The 17,030-nt window shown below is 53.6% G+C and overlaps 1 protein-coding gene across 1 annotated transcript; it reads left to right on the top strand.

The window, feature by feature from the left end:
- The first annotated feature begins 4,846 nt into the window (after positions 1-4,846).
- On the top strand, positions 4,847-7,233 carry LOC132332127 (EF-hand and coiled-coil domain-containing protein 1-like). Its single transcript, XM_059856098.1, has 2 exons — positions 4,847-5,549; positions 6,823-7,233. Exons 1-2 carry the CDS (start codon positions 4,914-4,916, stop codon positions 7,231-7,233), a joined length of 1,047 nt encoding a protein of 348 aa, XP_059712081.1. The 5' UTR covers positions 4,847-4,913.
- The last annotated feature ends 9,797 nt before the right edge of the window (positions 7,234-17,030 follow it).

A 17,030-nucleotide genomic window follows, 5' to 3' on the forward strand; every position in this document is an offset into this window, starting at 1 on the left:
CCCTGGCCCAGCCCCAATGACCTGGCCATTTTCCTGATCCTTATCTATGACTTTGACAAGTATTGTCTCCTGAAGATGCCACCCCCCAAAATGCTGAATCATTCCATCTGATCCAGGTCTTCTTTTTCCTTTCTCAAGCAATGGATCAAAAGTCGGTGCAGATGGTGCCACATCCGACAGGAAGCAGTGGCTTTGTGCCAGCCTCTGATGCAGGAAAGGAGGAGATGCCAGACATGGGCACCGGCACAGGAGGTAATTGCTTTGCCAGGCTCAGCCCACAGCGGGGCTGTGTGGCAGCAGCAATTCCCCCAGGGCCTGACCTTGCACAGCCCGGCAGCAGCCAAAGCTGGAGGTGCCTCTGGAGGCTTGGAGGCCTCTGGAGCTCGTTCACAGCCCCGGGGAAACAGGATTCATGCAGCAATGTCCCTCCCACTGCAGCTGCTCTGGAGCTGGCCCTGAGTGCCCAGAGGCCCAAGGCACAGGAGCAGCCCCGAGCGGGAGCCCTGCCGTGAGCCCAGGGCCAGAGCCAGCCCTGGCTCCCGACTGGGCAGGGGCTGCACTGGGTCCTGACAGGGCCTGACTCTGTCCCCTGGGGCTGGGGGAGCTGTCACGGGGCAGGGAGGGCCAGGGCTGGCAGGGGCTGCTCAGGGATGGGTTTGGCCCGTGTGCCTCGAAGCAGCGACTGCCCAAGCAGCTGCGCTGGCCCCGGGCTCTCCTCCCGGCCTGCTGGGCTTGGTTGGGAGGCACAGCCTGTGCCAAGGGGCGGCAAGGTGCCTGCAGGCCCCAGCTCGGGGGGAAACGGAGAGCGTCCTGCCCGGATCCACCGTGCTGCCAGCTCAGCAGTGCAGCACAGCACGTGCTCACACTCCCCTTGCTCCCACAGGATTTCTTGGCAAGGCAGACACAAACGCCCAGAATCCACGGAACACCCCAAGACCTTTTTGCCCCCAGGATGTGCGCAGGTCCTGCATGATAGGCACCATAGTGACACTGTGCACTGTGCCAGTTTTCATTGGGCTCTGCTATGTTGGGTTCCGGTGGTGGAAGGAAAAGAAACGGTAAGTTGCTGCTGATCTCTACCCTGCTGCTTCTTTAAAGGCTGCATAGAGTCAGGGAGCATTCCCAGTGAGGCTGCAGTGGAGTTTGGTCACTCCCTAGTTGTGCACATAACTCTGCTGAGGGTTCTGCTGCTGCCCAGTGCTTTCTGTGGCCTCTTCATTGCTGGGCCTTGTCCTGGAGGGCCCGCTGGGGCTGCAGCCAGTGCTGGCTCCCACTGAGGCTGCCTGGCCAAGAGCAGCCCCAGGGGCACAGGGCAGAGGCAAAGCACAGTGGGGAGGAGAAAGAGCAGGGACGAGATTACTTTTGAAAGGCAGAGGCGCTCTGGGGCCCGCTCCTGGCCAGGGACCCTGCCCAGAGCCATCCCCTGCTCGCCGGGGCTGTGAGGGGCAGCTGTGCAGCTGGGCCAGGCTGTGCCAGCAGCTCCAGCCGTGCTGGGGAGCCTTGTCAGCTCTGGGCCCTGCTGTGCAGGAGGGTCCCTGTGTTGCCACTGGCAGTGGGCCTCAGCCACCTCCTCTCTCCACAGTCGTGCTGCCGCTGCTCCAGCATCCTGGCCGAGAAGGCGTGCCTCTCCCTCTCCCCCGGAGAGCCCAGAGACCGTCGGGTTTGCCAGCTCTCACACGTGGCCTCAGCAGCAGCAGCTGCCCAAGAAAGCAGAGCACCAGCCCTCCGTGCCTCCCCCACGGCCCCCCAGCCCGGCCCTGAAGCAGAAGCCTCCCGAGATCCCCCCACCTCCTCCCCTCCCAAGCTCAGCACCCTGGTCCAGCTAGGACTGCAACTGGGCCAGCCACGCAGGGCTTGGGCCACCAATAGCTTGGGGCACCTGCTCTCCTCTACAAATAGCCCCTGTTACCTATGGGCAACAGCCAGAATCACTTTTCATTCTCTTGGACCTTCAACAGGAAGGACTGAAGATTCTTCCCACACCCTTTCTCATCCTTTACCACTTTGATTTTCAAACAGTTGGGAGCTGGTTGCATCTCTTAAAGACTTTATTTACACCGCATGCTTTACCTTACCTGTCACTGGAAAAAAAATAAAAAATTCTTCAGTTTAGATTTCATTTTTAGTGCAGTTGGGCTGCTCACTGTCATCGTTTGAGAGGAAATGAAGTTTTTTTGGGATGGTGTAGTCATGCCAGTCGGTGTTCAGATTTTAATACTGGCACCTAGTTTGTCCACTGAGAGCATGGATACGCCTCTGAGAACACAGGCAGTTAAAAGCTGTGAACTCCCAGAGGAAACTCTCTTTGAGTTCCAGTCTTAGAAGAGAGCAGACCTTCCCCTGCTCTGCTCCGAGCTGGGTGGTGGGGGAGGGGAGCCATGTGGCCGGAGGGAGGTAGGCCAAGCCTGGGCCGAAGAGTAGAAGAGAGCACGGCGAGGCTTCGGGCAGCCATCCCCCATTTCCCCCCCGGAGGGAGAGAGAGAGAGAGCAGCCTGTGCCTGTGATAGCGCGGCTGGAGTGAAAGAGAAGAAGGGGGGTGCCCAGCAGGGCAGTCAGCCGTGGGAGTTCATGAACCAGACCAGCAGAGCCTGAGACTTTTAACCCTTCTTGAGATGATAGAAACCTTGCAAATGCTGATTCTTCCTGAAGTTGAAGAGATAGAGTAGAATAGCAAGAAAATGAGCAAGTGAAAGACGTTGAGAGAAGTTGAGAAGAATCCTAGGTAAGAAGAGATGATAGAGTAGCCTTTGGCTGGACTTTTCTTGAATAGCCATGGCAGAACCCTTGAGTTCCTGTGACACAGAGACTGCATTCTAGAGAAAAGCAATAGCTCAGAGCCAGGAGAGTGCGGTGAAAGTGTGTAAACAGAGACGACAAGTGAGGAGAGTAGTAGTAGTGCCCTCCATCTTCGAAGAAGAAGAAGAAGATGATCTCTGTTCAAGAGACCCCTCAACCCCAAGGAGTGAAATTTGGGGGGGGACAAGTGTCCCAAAAAGAGAGAGACTGTGCTCTTTTTAAAACTGGACAAAACGTCCTTAAAGAAAAAAACCCTAGAAGCAGCTCTAGTCCATGTGCAGTGGTGAGAGCACAGGACATAGAAAGAAGAAGTCACGATGGCAAATGTTTTTCGGGCGGTGCCACACGTGACACAGAAACACGAGAAATTTTGACTCTTTCCTGGAGAAGTCTGTAGTGAGGGAAAGATTCCTCTCTTCTCGAAGAATTGAGAATTAATTATCTAAAAGGTGGTGATAGACTGAGAGCGAATTAATCTAAAGAGTAGTAACAGAATTAGAAATTTAGAGGGGGGAGGAGGAGGAAATTTAGAAAGTTTTCATCCTGTGTTCTGTGTGTTTTTCCTTGTAGATTTAAGTTCATTTTTTTTCTTTCAATCTTAAGTTAGAGCCTGTTCTGCTCTGTCTCTGATCGCATCTCACAATAGATACCAAGAAAAAAAGTATTCTCATAGAAGCACTAGCATTGCGCCAAGCTCAAACCATGACACTCACCTTTTGAGCGATTAATTTTCCATGGTACTACTACTTCCCTTTTCATTGCTATCCATAAAATGTTCATCTGGACATAAAAATCAGCAGAATTACTGAGATTTACCTCAAAGCCCAGAGGAGAATCTAGCACAAAATATTCCCCCTGTGTCCTGCACAGCAAGAAATATTCAGAGGAAAATACAGTGGCAGCTGAGACTTGTTGAACTCCCAGAATATTGAGCCTGCAGAGGAGGCAGACAGCCCTGGCAGTGACTGAGGGGACTTTTCCTCACAGACTCCTCTGGAAGTGTGTCAGTCCAGGAGGGGAAAGCTTTTCAACCTTTGCCTTATCTTCCTCTTGTGCTAAAATGTAAGGCTCCTCCTGAGCTACAAACAATTCTCCATTCCTCAACCAAGCTACTCAGGTTCTTATCTTAAAGAGCAAAAGCAAATGTGGTCAGAAATTTCTCATCCAAGCCTGTTTGCAGAGAAACCCCACCAGATGTGAGCAAATATTTCTTAGCATCAGTTCACTCAAAGAAAACCAACCCTGAATTGAGCAGCACTTTAAATGAAGTTGAATTCTCTTTCCTCACCTATCAGCCAGACTGGGTTGCTCCTTTTTTGTCCTAGAGAGAATATTAGAATGATTTGCTCTTGACAGAACTCCTTGGATGGCTCCCAAACTGGTTGCTGTTCACCACGCCTTGCCTGGGCTCTTAATGCAGCCTGTTAGCAGCACCTGACTTTGGCACCCTGTTGAGCCTTAGGGCACGGCTGGTGCCACGGTCCCCTCCTGACTCCTGGCATGTCCCTGCTGGTGGAGGAGCCCTGCTGGTGCTGCTGCCTGCGTTCAACAACGCCGGTCCTACTCCCCAGCCAAAGAGAGACTAAAGTCGCTGCTCTGGGCAGCTCGTTTGAACGAGTTTAACGCTTACTCACCTCTGTCCCAGACCTCTTTAGACCCACCCAGCAACACCATAAAGTCACCTCATCTACAGAGGGGAGCAGGTCCGAGCGAACAGAAGGTGGGCTTTCACGCACATTGGGGTTTTAGTTTAGTGGAAGCACTCACTCGTTCACAAGCCTTCCTTGTCAAAGTGGATTGTGCGATGCCATTGTGTTGCTTGGGCTAAAGAGAAAGCAGAAGGGAGAAATGAGTTAAGAAATGAGAAAGACACTTGGGGCGCAGGCTTGGCAGCCAAACGGAGCACGATGGCACCCAGCCACTTTGCCGGAATCCCCTTTGGTGCCGGACAAAGGCGGACGCGGCTCCGCTGCGGGGCGAGCCGGGCGCTCGGCGAGCGGCGCTGGAGCGGTGGCGGCCCTGCCCCGCCCGTCCCGCCCCGCCGCGGGCCGGGGCCGAGCGCTCGGCCGGGCGGGAGCTCAGGATGCTCGGGCAGCGCCGCGGGCCGGGCGGGCGCGATGGAGCCGCCTGAGGGCTGGGACCCCTACGGGCGGCCGGCCCGGCGCACGCAGTGGCTGGTCAGCGCCCTCGCCTACCACTACGGGCTGGACCGCGGCGTGGAGAACGAGATCGTCGTGCTGGCCACCGGCCTGGACCAGTACCTGCAGGAGATCTTCCACCACTTGGACTGCGCCGGTTCGGGCCGCATCCCCGGCGAGGACTTCCGCACGCTGTGCCAGGTGCTGGGGCTGGAGGAGGCGGCGGAGCCCGAGGAGTGCGCGGAGCTGTGGGACGGGCTCTCGGCCGAGCTCACCTTCCGCCAGTTCCACGCGCGGCTCTGCGGCCACTTCAGCACCCGCGCGGGGCCGCGGCTGCCGCTGGGCCGGGAGAGCGAGCACATCGAGACCCAGATCCGCCTGCGCAGCCCCCGCCGCCGCCGCCGCACCGACCCCGCCGGCCGCGGAGCCGCGGGCAGCGCCGAGCGGCGGCCGCCGGGGCCCCGCTCCCGAGAGTGCTACGAGGAGATCGTGGCGCTGGAGCAGGCCGAGGACCGCATGGCCAAGCTGGAGGAGGAGAACGGCAGCCTGCGGGAGCTGGTGGAGGACATGCGCGCCGCCCTGCAGAGCAGCGATGCGCGGTGCCTGGCGCTGCAGGTGAGTCCGGGCCGGCTTCTGCAGCGGCCTCCCGGGGGCGGCTCGGCTGGCCCCGAGTGCTTCAGGAGAGATGCTGCTCTCGGAGAGTCGGTGTTTATAACCCCTCCGCTGCCAGACTGAGACCGAAGTTGCTCGTTCATCCTCGGCATTAACTTTTTAGCAAAGTTTGGTTACAGGGAGGCTTTAAGGAGAAATGTATGGCACCGGTGTACCATAAATATAGTTGTGAAGAGCACTCTGTTTACAGTGTAGGGGACTACGGCTTAACAAACCCACGCGTACAATGCTGCTGTTTCTTCTACTGCACGCGCAGTCAGGATGTGCTGATAGCATACGCTGGATGTGCACCAGTGCAGGGTTTTTCCTGAAGTGAGAAAGAACTTTTGGATTCCTGCCTGCACAAGCACAAGCAGTGTCTCAGTCAGAAGCGCCTGTAAGGAATATTAGAAGGATGTTTTCCTCAGAGTGTGGTCACAAGAGTTCAGAGTTGGAGCCAGTTCTGCAGGCAGGCTGATGAATAGTCTGGGGCTCCTCTGCACAGCCCCATTAATTCCGGGGCTGGTTTCTGCTGGTTCTGCTGTACGGGCTCGAGTGACACACATAGACACTTAACAGCAGTTAAATTCCTCTGGCATGAAATAGCGTGGAACAGGCAGAGCAGGGAAGGGCAGCATGGACCCATTGTTCTGGCAGGTCTCACCAGGTGTGATTTGATACTAACACAGCACTGACAGAACTCTGCTCCACCTGTGACACTTCCACTTGCAGTAGATGACTGTTGTCTTCCCAATGTCCAGCAAGGCAGGTCAGAGACACCTTTACCATTTTCATCTGCAAAAGGGAAAGGAAATCAACAGCAAACACAAAGTCACCAGTCAGAGGTCCCAGGATGAATGAAAGCGACAAAGAGGAGAGCTTCAGAGCACCCCCAGCTGCTCCCTGCTCTCTTCTTCTGAACACAACTTCATTGTAAATATCTTTTTCAGCAGACTGCCTGACTCTTGAGTACAGACCATAGTAATGACATGAAAGCTACACAGAAACTTGTGCACTAATATGATAGGTGTGTAGGTTGAAAATTAAATACATAGCTAGTTATTAAAACCTACTTTCCAGAGATTGTTTCCTTGTCTCTGTATTTGGCAAAGTTAGTTGCTGATCAGCTCGATGTGATTGAAAAAAAAAAACAAACCAACAAAGCACAATCCAGCCACTTTCAGTCTTCATTAAAGCCCATCATTTTCTCCCTGCTTTGTGCTCCTGGTCATTACAGGTGGGACTGTGGAAGAGCCATGCCAGCCATAGAGAAGGAGGATCCTGCTTCATAGGGAGGAAGAGACCATTAACACAGAAGCACTCCCAGACCAAGTGCCTCCAAAGTGTCCTGGAGGAAATGGAGCTCATGCGGAGCTCCAGGGATGGGCAGATTGAAGAAGCCATCAGGTTCAGCCAGGAGCTGGAGAAGGAGCTGAAGAGCTCTCAGGAAGCTCTGGTCAGCCTGGAAGATTGCAACCGTAACCTGAAGAGGGAGCAGGCAGAGACGAGGAGGAAGGTGGAAGAGGCCAGACACGCTGTCCTGAACAGTCTTGGCAAAGTGAAGGAGCTGGAAGTGAGAGCTAAGGAGGTGCCACATCTGCAAATACACATCCAGCAGCTGGAATCACAACTGCAGCACTACAGGTAGGTTGGAGTCTGACAAAAAGTGCCTATAAATTCAGTGTTGGGGCACAGGTGAGTTTGAGAATCTCTGGTTGGGGCTTATTAGATGTCTCCGGAACACCTTGTAAAATCTGGCCAGAGGGAAATTAGAAGCTGCTCATCCATTTTCTTGGTAGGGGTCTTCAGGAGATCTAGCAGTCTTCCAGGCCAAAGGGTGCTGGTCTGCAGAGAGCTGAAGTCACTCCTCAGACACACAACAACAGAACTCAGCATGCTAATGCTTCAGGAAAGCCCCAACACAAATTGCTGAACGTCCTTCAGAAACCATTTCCAACAGACTTTTTCCGCTGCCTTTCCTGGTCCTTAGGTCCCATCCCAAGCCAGCTGTAATCAGATGGCTGACTCTCCATTTTGTATAAAAGCTCTTCAGCTTGTCCTAAGAATTGGGGAAAAGCACACAAGGACAACTTCTGGCTGCTGGTTGGAAACTTGCTGTGACTTCATTGCTTCTTCACTGAGAGAACAGGTGATAGAGGAGGGAAGCTGAAACGTTCCTAAACCCACAAAATAATAGAGTGGGAATCTCAAAAAACACTTGCCAACTAAACCCCACTTTTGCAACGGCATAAACAAATCCTTCCAGGAGTCAGAAAGTTGGTCACAAATTTAATAGTCCACTGCTTTTGTTGCTTTTAACCTCAGACCAAACTTGGACTCACCGATGGTTAGTAAGCGTTAGTCATTTCTGCCCAAGTTCCAGACTGACCTAAGGAATAAAATCTAGTTTATATTTTCACTGACCCAAAGAAAATCAGTATGTCTAGACATATTTTTACTTACACGCTAAATCTAGTATTTTAATAAATTGCATCTTCTGAAGTCCTTGCCTCTTCCTAAACTCACACTTCCTCTGTTTGCTTATAAGAAGAATTCATAGTGAGTTATTTGTGGCATCCTAGCTATTGTAGTGTTTTATGAAGTGAGGAAGTTCTAAAAAGAACCATTTTATCCAGTGTCTTTCTGGCAGCATTGTGAATGTTAATACATGCATGGTTGCAGAAGATCAAAGAAAATAGAAGCATTTCTTTAAACACCTGTAGGATTTAAAAACCCCTGCGAGGGCATGTAACGTTCAAGGTGACTGTCAGGGGACTCTGGAGGAATGACACAACTCCTGGTGCTAAAAGGGATCACACAGCTTGTCAGGGCTGTCACCTTCTCCTTGGCATGGGCACCAAAGGTTTAAGATGGGTTCTTGTCCTATGGAATTGCTTTTCCAAAGTACCATGAAGGTTAAAAAAGATCACCTTGAAACAGGTTAAAGGCAATCAACAATGTCCACTGGCCTTGCAGAACAGGAACTTCATGGGTTACATCAAAACAAAGAGTGCCAGTTTAGAAATGTAAATTATATGTTCCTTGTAAGACAACCTTCATTTGTAATACTTCTTTTTTAATTGCATGCTAATTTAAAGTGAGTGTCAAGCTCAGGAATGGTGCTGGACTGACCATGTGGGAACTACACCCCTTTTTTAGCCCTGTAGCACATTTAGCAGAGGCCCAGGCCAGCTTTCAGCCTCTGAGATTCTCTGTTGGCCACAAAGCACCTGCACCTCCCCATCCAGTGAAACAGCTCTTGGTGCAAACAGTTTAACTTAGAGATGCATAATGGTAACTGGGACTTGCATGCCTGTGCTCATATTCCATAACACAGGGAATCCCACCACTCCACGTGTTCCCCGAGTGGCACACAAGGGGCCCAAACGGGCACAAAATGGTGAATAAGCGGTGCAGAGCTGTGTGTTAGGGTGAGGAGAGGGTTCAGCAGCAGCTCTGCCCCACGCAGCCTTGGCTGTCCCAGCTTGTCCCACTCCCTCTGCTTGCTCACGCTGCTGCTCAGGCAGCCCAAACACCTCCTGCTGCGAGAGAATCACCTTCTCCTGACCTGCAGGAGCCCACATCCATGGGTGTGGCTCGGGTGAGCTGCTGGGAGTGCTTGGTGAGGGGAAGAGATGGGTTGGCTGAGGCATGGAGAGGGAGGGACAGCTGGGAATCCACAGGGTTCTGGCTGTCACTTGGCAAGAGTGTCACTTGTCCTGTTGCTTAAGTCAGGCTGTCTTTCGGTTGCTGTTACCTGTACTGTTAAATTCTGCCTGTGTTTCAGTCACCTTTCCAGTGAGCAGTTTTCTCCCCTGCCAGCTGCCACACAGAGTTTGTGAGCAGGGTCTGCAGTTGGCAAGAGCTAATGCTGCAAGGTAGGGCTGGAGAGGAATGGGGGGATTTGGGTGTTCTGCAGAAAGCATTGACAATTGCAGGTATCTCTGCTGAGAATTCACCCTATCTGGCTTGGTGAGCCACAGGTTTCCTCCAGCTAAAGTCCAGTTTCTTCCAGAGAGGATCATATTCAAGAATGACTCTAATCTATGAGCTTTACACACTGCTCCTGTTTATAGTTTCATATTTATCAAGGAAATGCTTTCTTCTTTTAGGATCAGATTTTAAAAGCTCTTTTAGCATCTAAATCCCTCTTCTAGACCTTCATCAACTTGCAATCACTTAGATCTGAAATCCCAACCGTGCCCTTAAGTTATAATCCCTAATGCAGGAAACAACAGTTTGCATTTAGTCAAGCAAGTCTTTAAGTACCTGCAAGTGATTAAATGTTGTCCTAAATTGGAGTGTGTAATTATAATCACCTATTCCTGATTTCATATTCCAGATTCATATTCCTGCAATCTGTATGACTTAAACATGATCTTTTTCGGAGTGCACAGGTTCCTGTGCCAGGGCTTGAACTGCCCCTGTCCCATCACTGGGTTCCTAAACCAGCCTAGTTGACCAAATAGTTCATCGTTCTTTTCTTCAGGTGCCCATCCTGATCTTCCTACTCTGATGAATGTCTCAGGTTTCTGTCTGGACTATCTTTCAGCTTTTCTTTTTTGATTCCTGTTAACTTAGTGAGTCAGTTCAACTATAAAGGTAAACCTCAATAAATTCCTTCCTGAAAAGCTGGAGTTCAATTCATTTCAGAGGAAAAAGACATCTTAAGAAATTGTATATATACCATTGGTATTGTATCAAAAGTGTGTAATTGCCAGCGCCTGATGCCTGTGGGTGGCCAGAGTGAATGAATGTCAGACAGGGAGGAATTCACTGCACTTTCCATATTTGACACCTTAAAAGCATCTGTTATTTTATGTCTTTACTAAATGTAACTGTATAAAATAAAACTTTTAACCACTACTTCATAGCAAAAGGATAAATAAAGAGATTTTATTTAAAGCTGAAGGTATTTTGTTAGCTAGATAGATAGATATAGATATGTCTGTTCCTCTTGGAGCTGGATAAAGACAGGGGAGGCTTGGATGGAGAGATGTTTCCTCCCATGGAAGGGATTGTGTGGTTTCTCAGTATCTTTGCACTTCAATCAGCTGCTCATTCACTGAGCAGGTCTGAAAGACTTGGGCAATCTGAACAGTTCTTTTTGGGAGGCACCTCCAGCTCTCTTGTCCAGCAGCACCATCAGGACACTGAGTTCCCAGTGTCCAGGGAGGTTTTGCTGTCACCCTGAGAGAGACCACTGAGCACTGACATCCACTGGGCCTCTGAGCCATTGACCACAACCCCCTGGATGTGACCAGCCAGGCAATTCCTCCTTCTCCAAACTGTGCCTCCATCAGATCCACAGCTCACCAAGAGTGGTGGCATCTCTAGCTCTTCCTTGTGCACTGGGGTGTTGTGGAGTGTTTCTATTGTGTTTTCATTTGCAATTCAGTTTCAATGGTCGGTTCTACAATCCTCCACCACCCTTGTCATTTGTATTCTTATAGCATATTTTATCCTTAATGGACTGTTCCTTTGCACCTCTGTGGTTGGTTTTTCCCTGGTTTTCCATCTTCCCAAAGATTTGACCTTTGTTCCTGAATGTTCCCTGTTCCTCCTCCTAGGATGAACCATGTCAGTCCCTCCTGCCCCTTTTTCCAGAAACTTTCCTGTCATTATTGTATCCCTCCAGGTCCCATTGGGTTGTTTAAACTGTTCCCCTCCCCTGTAATTCCCAATTAGTTTAAGCATTGTATTCCCTGCCTTATGCTTCTCCCCAGGTTTCTCCCAATTGGTTAAAGTTCTGTACCCTGCCCTTGAAGCTCCCCTGTTGAAAAACCCCTTCTACAGCCTGGATTTGTGTCTTTCAGTCCCTGACCTTCCTGGGAATAAACACCTTTGGGAATGATACAGAAGACCTCTCCTTGTCCCTTGTCCCTGCCCCCGGTGCATTCCACCTGTGCCATAGAGCAGTTGTGCCCTACAGCCGCACCCCGAATTGTGTGGCTGTTTGGGGGCGGCGCCCCCCTGGTGACAGTGCTGGGAGCAGGCCCGGCTGAAGAACTCTGGCACCGCGTCCCTGAGGCAGCCACTCCGTCATGGGAGGCCTCTGGCTTGCTCAGCCTGCACAGACCCACCGTGTGCTCCGCAAGGTTTCCTTTGGCATATCAAAGCATTGAAGAGGTTGGGTGGTTTTCCTCCCTGTTTTATTGACTGACTGTGTCCTTTCAGGACTACAAAAGGAAGCAGAGCCTTCGATGAAACCAAAGAGCTGTGTTAGCCATGGCCCCCCAAGGTATGGAACTTCCAGCTGGGAAGCTGCTGAAAGGAGGGAATGTGGCACTTGTCTCCAGCCAGAGACCACTGACTCCTCAGCATCCTGGGTTGTGGCTGACAGTGCCTGAGGTAGTCAGAAATCCTTGGATGTGATCTCCTGTGCCAGTGCCCAGAACACAGAGCAGTGAGCTTGAATTGGGGGGACAGGCCCAGCCCTTGGACACAACTGCCAGGCAGGACGAGCTCCCTCCCCAGGAAGGAAAATTCCAGTGCTGAGGTCCATCCCCACCCAGGCCATGAGGTCACAGCAGGATTCTGAGATCAGAGCAGGCTCTGAGGTCACAGAGCCCTGTGGTTCTACAGAATCAAAATATCCAGCTCCTCAGTCCTTAACAACGGTTGCTGACATTGGGACAGCGGTGTCAGGACAGCGGTGGCAGCAAGAGCTGCGGGACTGGCAGAGGGCAAGGCACCATGGCCCTTGCTCTGCGCCTCTTCCTGCTGCTCCTCCTGGCTGTGGCCCTGCCTACCATGGCTGCCCAGGCTGGTCTGCTGTACGTGCAGGGAGTAGGTGAGCCGGCAGCCTGGCTCCCCTTTCCCGGGACAGCGCTCCCTGCTCCCCGGGAAGCGCTGGGGATGCTTTTCCCCAGGCCTTTAGGAAGGGTTTCCGCTGGGGGAGGGAGACAGCCTCCATGGGCCTGGCGCTGACCCTGTTTTTCCTCTGCAGGGATGTGTCACAGGGCTGGCAAAGAGGGTGGAGAGTGACCAGGAGACAGCCCAGAGCTCCCCAGGCCCCTGTGCAGCTCTGGCCTTGTCCATTGACATCTGCCTCTCACGGCCTTACCCAACCCCTTGGCAGTGCCCAGCTCCCTAAAGCATGAAGGGGATCCCAGCACACCATGGAAATGGGTCTGGTCTTTGCTCCCCTCTAGATGAGCGTGCTAGGAAGGTTTCTCCAGCAGCTCGATTCCATGAAGATTTGCAGCCTCTTAAGCCCCCTGCAGGTATGTTGTCCATGTTCCCCTCAGAGAATAATCATTGACAACCTGGCGGGAACCAGGTGACAGAAGCTTCTGTGGCTGTTGGGTTGCAGGAGTGTCTGCAGGGAGGACTTTTCAAGCTCCTTTCCTGCTTGCTGCTGTAAAGCCCAGCTCCCATCGCAGGGGTGAGTAGTGTGTCCCTGCTGACCCCACAGGCTGAGCCCTGCTTTTGTGGGATCCATCTCAGGGAAAATGCAAATTCATCTCTTAAGGTCCTCCGAGAGGGAGGAACAAACCTAGAGGAGACAGTAAGGTTCTAGAGGCACCCAAACACACGGACAAGAAGCTGAGTGATCTGGACAGCCAGCGTGGTGGGTGCATTTCCCTCAGCATTGTCCTGGGGCTCAGCAGCCGGGGGCTTTGGCTGCACATCTGGACACGGGGTGCCCGGCACTGTGGGAAGGGATCCCTGGCAGACGCGCTGCCCCACTGCTGCTTCCATGCCCTGCAGGGCTGATCCCCAGCCTGGCCTGGCTGCAGCTTCTCCCCAGCCTCTGCAGGAAGGCATTTGGCATCAGCTGACAGGGAGCCCAAACTGCATCAGGGGCCGTACATGCCTTCAGACCACCTGCAGTTTCCTGGCAGATCTCTGGGGAGATCAGGAGGTGTGGTGGTTTGCAGAAGGGAGAGCCCTGGCCCTGCTCCAAGGCTTGGATGACTTCCTGAACGTCATTAGTGTCTTTGACCAGCACAGCCTCCTGAAGATGCCACCTTCCCATTGGGGAACAGCCCCACCTGATCCCGCTCTCTCTTTTCCTTCCTACAGAGATGGAAAGAGAGGCTGTGCTGAAGGCTCAATTTCCCAAAGGAAGCAGGGGCTCATTGGCAGCCTCTGCTGCAGGAAGGGAGGCGATGCCAGGCACATTCACAGGAGGTAATTGCTGTGCCTCTGGGCCTGAGCCCTGCTGAGGCTTGAGCTGCCCTCTCTGCTGCGTGGCACTCCTGCAACATAGCATCACCTGACCTCCTTGGAGTGCTGGGTTCCCTGTAGAAGAAGGGGATCCCAGCACATCATGGCATGGTACCCAACTGTGCTCCTTTCTAGACTGGGATCCCGACTTGCGTCATTTGGAAACCCTGATAAAGCACGGCTTAAGGATCTTGGACCTTGGTGGAGGTGGGCTATCAACAACCCTTTCCTAACAGGGTAATCATTGCCCAGAGTAATGTTCCCGCGTCATTTCCCTTAAGATCCTCCAAAGTTTGATGGATTCTGGAAATCCTGGCCTCCAAATTTCTCCTCTTGTGCCCAACCATGATCCCACAGGATCACTGTCAATGGGAGGAAGTATTTAGCTGTCCACCTCCCTCCCGTGTGCAATGCCAGTGTGTCCTTCCGTGTGCTCTGTGCAGCCACGGAGAAGAGCAGAGAGGGAAGGGGCCGGGCCCAGGGCTGTACCCCGGGGCTGAGCCTTTCACAGTTCCTGTGCCAGCTCCAGGGAGCCTGAGCTGCTCCTGCTGCCACTGCCAAGGCCTGGCCCTGCCTGGGGCTGGGTTTAGAGCTGCTGGCAGCTCCAGGGAGTCCTTTCTGCCCCGACTGCCTAGCAAGGAGCTCCTTCCACCCCAGTGTGGGGCCATTGCAGGGATGTGGTCCCCCTGCCCCTGCCGCTGAGTGGAAGGCAGAGCCAAGAGAGTGCCTTGGAGGGCACCAATCACCTAGGTGCCCTCACTGCCACTCAGGCCTGAAGGAGAATCTTCAGCAAATGACACAGGAGCTGTTCTGTCCTTTCTTTGCAGCTGAACCTGATGGTGAAGATGATCCTGATGATGACGATGATGCTTTTTATGAAGAGGATCCTGGTAATGAAGATGATCAGGATTCCCAAGCCATAGCCATTACTGAGCCTTGGAGACATGGTGAGCGTAGGTCAAAACCTTTCCCCCTGGGAGAGCTGCCAGCTCAGAGCCCAAAGCTCGGCCAGGGGGGCATCGCTGCAGGTGCCAGGACACAGCCATGCACGGGTGTGCCCTGACCCTGCACCATCCCCTCACTGCTCCTGTGGCTCAGTGGTGCCCGTGCAGATGAGCAGAGGTGACAGAAAGTTCTGTGGCTGTTGAGTTACAGGGGTGTCTGCAGGGAGGACTTTCCCAGGTCCTTTGCTGGATGTTGCACGCAAGCGCAGTTCCCATCGCAGGCGTGAGTAGTGTGTCCCTGCTGACCCCACAGGCTGAGCCCTGCTTTTGTGGGATCCACTCCTGGGAACTGGAAATATTTCTCTTAAGGTCCCCTGAGAAGGAAGAACAAACGTATAGGAGCTAGTATGTCCTTGGAGGAATCCAGCCATCTGGAAAAAAAACGGAGTGATGTGGACAGCCAGCGTGGTGGGTGCATTTCCCTCAGCCTTCCCCTGGGGCTCAGCAGCCAGGGGCTTTGGCTGCACATCTGGACACGCCGTGCCTGGCACAGCAGGAAGGCAAGGGATCCATGGCAGCCTCGCTGCCCCAGTGCTGCTTCCACGCCCTGCAGGGCTGTTCCCCAGCCTGGCCTGGCTGCAGCTTCTCCCCAGCCTCTGCAGGGAGGCATTTGGCATCAGCAGACTGGCAGCCCTAACAGCATCCTGGGCCTGAGATGTCTTGTGATTTCCCGGTCTCTGTGTAGATGCAGAGAGGCAGCTGTTTGGAGGAGGGTGGGCTCTGGAGCCGCTCAAAAACGCTGGGAGATTTCCTTGTCCTTTTCCATGTCTTTGAAAATATTGCCTGGAGCAGAAGGGCAGCAGAGAGGGATTTTGGCACGCAGGCTCAGGAGTTCAGGTCCTGAGCAGTCCTGTGCCAAGGGACTGCAAGAAGCCCGCAGGCCCCAGCTCGGGGGGAAACAGGGAGCAAGAAAGTCCTGCCTGGATCCACCATGCTGCCAGCTCAGCAGTGCAGCACAGCACAGGCTCACGCTCCCCATTGCTCCCACAGATGCAGCTGGCACCTCAACACATGCTGACCACATCAGAAGAGTTTTCTGCTGGGGAACAACTTGTTTGATTAAGTTTATGGCCATTGTGGCTGGTTCAGCACTTTGCCTGATGGTGTTCGGTGCCGGAATCTGGTATTGCTGGAAGAGAAAAGAGTGAGTGTTTTGTGATTCTCTACCTCACACAGCTTCTTTAAAGGCTGCTCGTAGTCAGGGAGCATTCCCAGTGAGGCTGCAGTGGAGTTGTGGCCCATCCATGGTTGTCCAAATAACTCTGCTGAGGGTTCTGCTGCTGCCCAGTGCTTTCTGTGGCCTCTTCATTGCTGGGCCTTGTCCTGAGGGGCCCACTGGGGCTGCAGCCAGTGCTGGCTGCCACTGAGGCTGCCTGGCCAAGAGCAGCCCCAAGGGCACAGGGCAGAGGCAAAGCCCGGTGGGGAGGAGAAAGGGCAGGGACGAGCTTGCCCTGGAAAGGCAGAGGCGCTCTGGGGCCCGCTCCTGGCCAGGGACCCTGCCCAGAGCCATCCCCTGCTCGCCGGGGCCGTGAGGGGCAGCTGTGCAGCTGGGCCAGGCTGTGCCAGCAGCTCCAGCCGTGCTGGGGAGTCTTGCCAGCCCTGGGCCCTGCTGTGCAGGAGGGTCCCTGTGTGCCACTGGCAGTTGGGGCCTCAGCCACCTCCTCTCTCCACAGCTGCTCCTGTGCATCTTCTGAAGAGGAGCCTAACAACTCGGGCAGAGAGAATTTCCCCCGTGATCCCAGCTGTCCACTTCTGCCCCTATCTGCCCTGCCATGGCTGCAGCACCGTCTCGAGCCCTTCCCAAAACCCATCCTGCCAAAACGAGACCCTCTGCCCCTGAGCCCCCTGGTCCTGTTCCCCAGCCAGCAGTGAAGGTGGGCAGGCCCTGTCTGCCTGGGCAGGGCTTGGCCCCCAGCTGATGTTTAAATAAAGAAATGGAGTTGTGACATCTCCGTCTTTGTGGCAGCAGCAGCAAAGCCCAACCGGCACCAGCCCTGGCTGAGCTCCATGCCCAGGGGCAGCCGTGGATGCCACGGTGTGGGCAGGCAGGAGCCAGGCAGGGGCTGCTGTGAGCAGCAGCGGCAGGGCCCCGAGGGCTGGGGCAGCCCATGCTGAGCATCCCTGGGCTGAGGGCACATTTCCTTCCCTGGGATCATGTCAGACTGGATCTCCTCCAGTGGCAAGGTCAGGAAAAGAGGGAAGCCATCAGTAGGTGCTAGTCTTGAGAACAATGGTGTGAGGCTGGCCTCTGAAGGAAGTCCTTCATAGC

Source organism: Haemorhous mexicanus, chromosome 11, assembly GCF_027477595.1.
Source record: "Haemorhous mexicanus isolate bHaeMex1 chromosome 11, bHaeMex1.pri, whole genome shotgun sequence".
Classification (NCBI taxonomy): Eukaryota; Metazoa; Chordata; class Aves; order Passeriformes; family Fringillidae; genus Haemorhous; species Haemorhous mexicanus.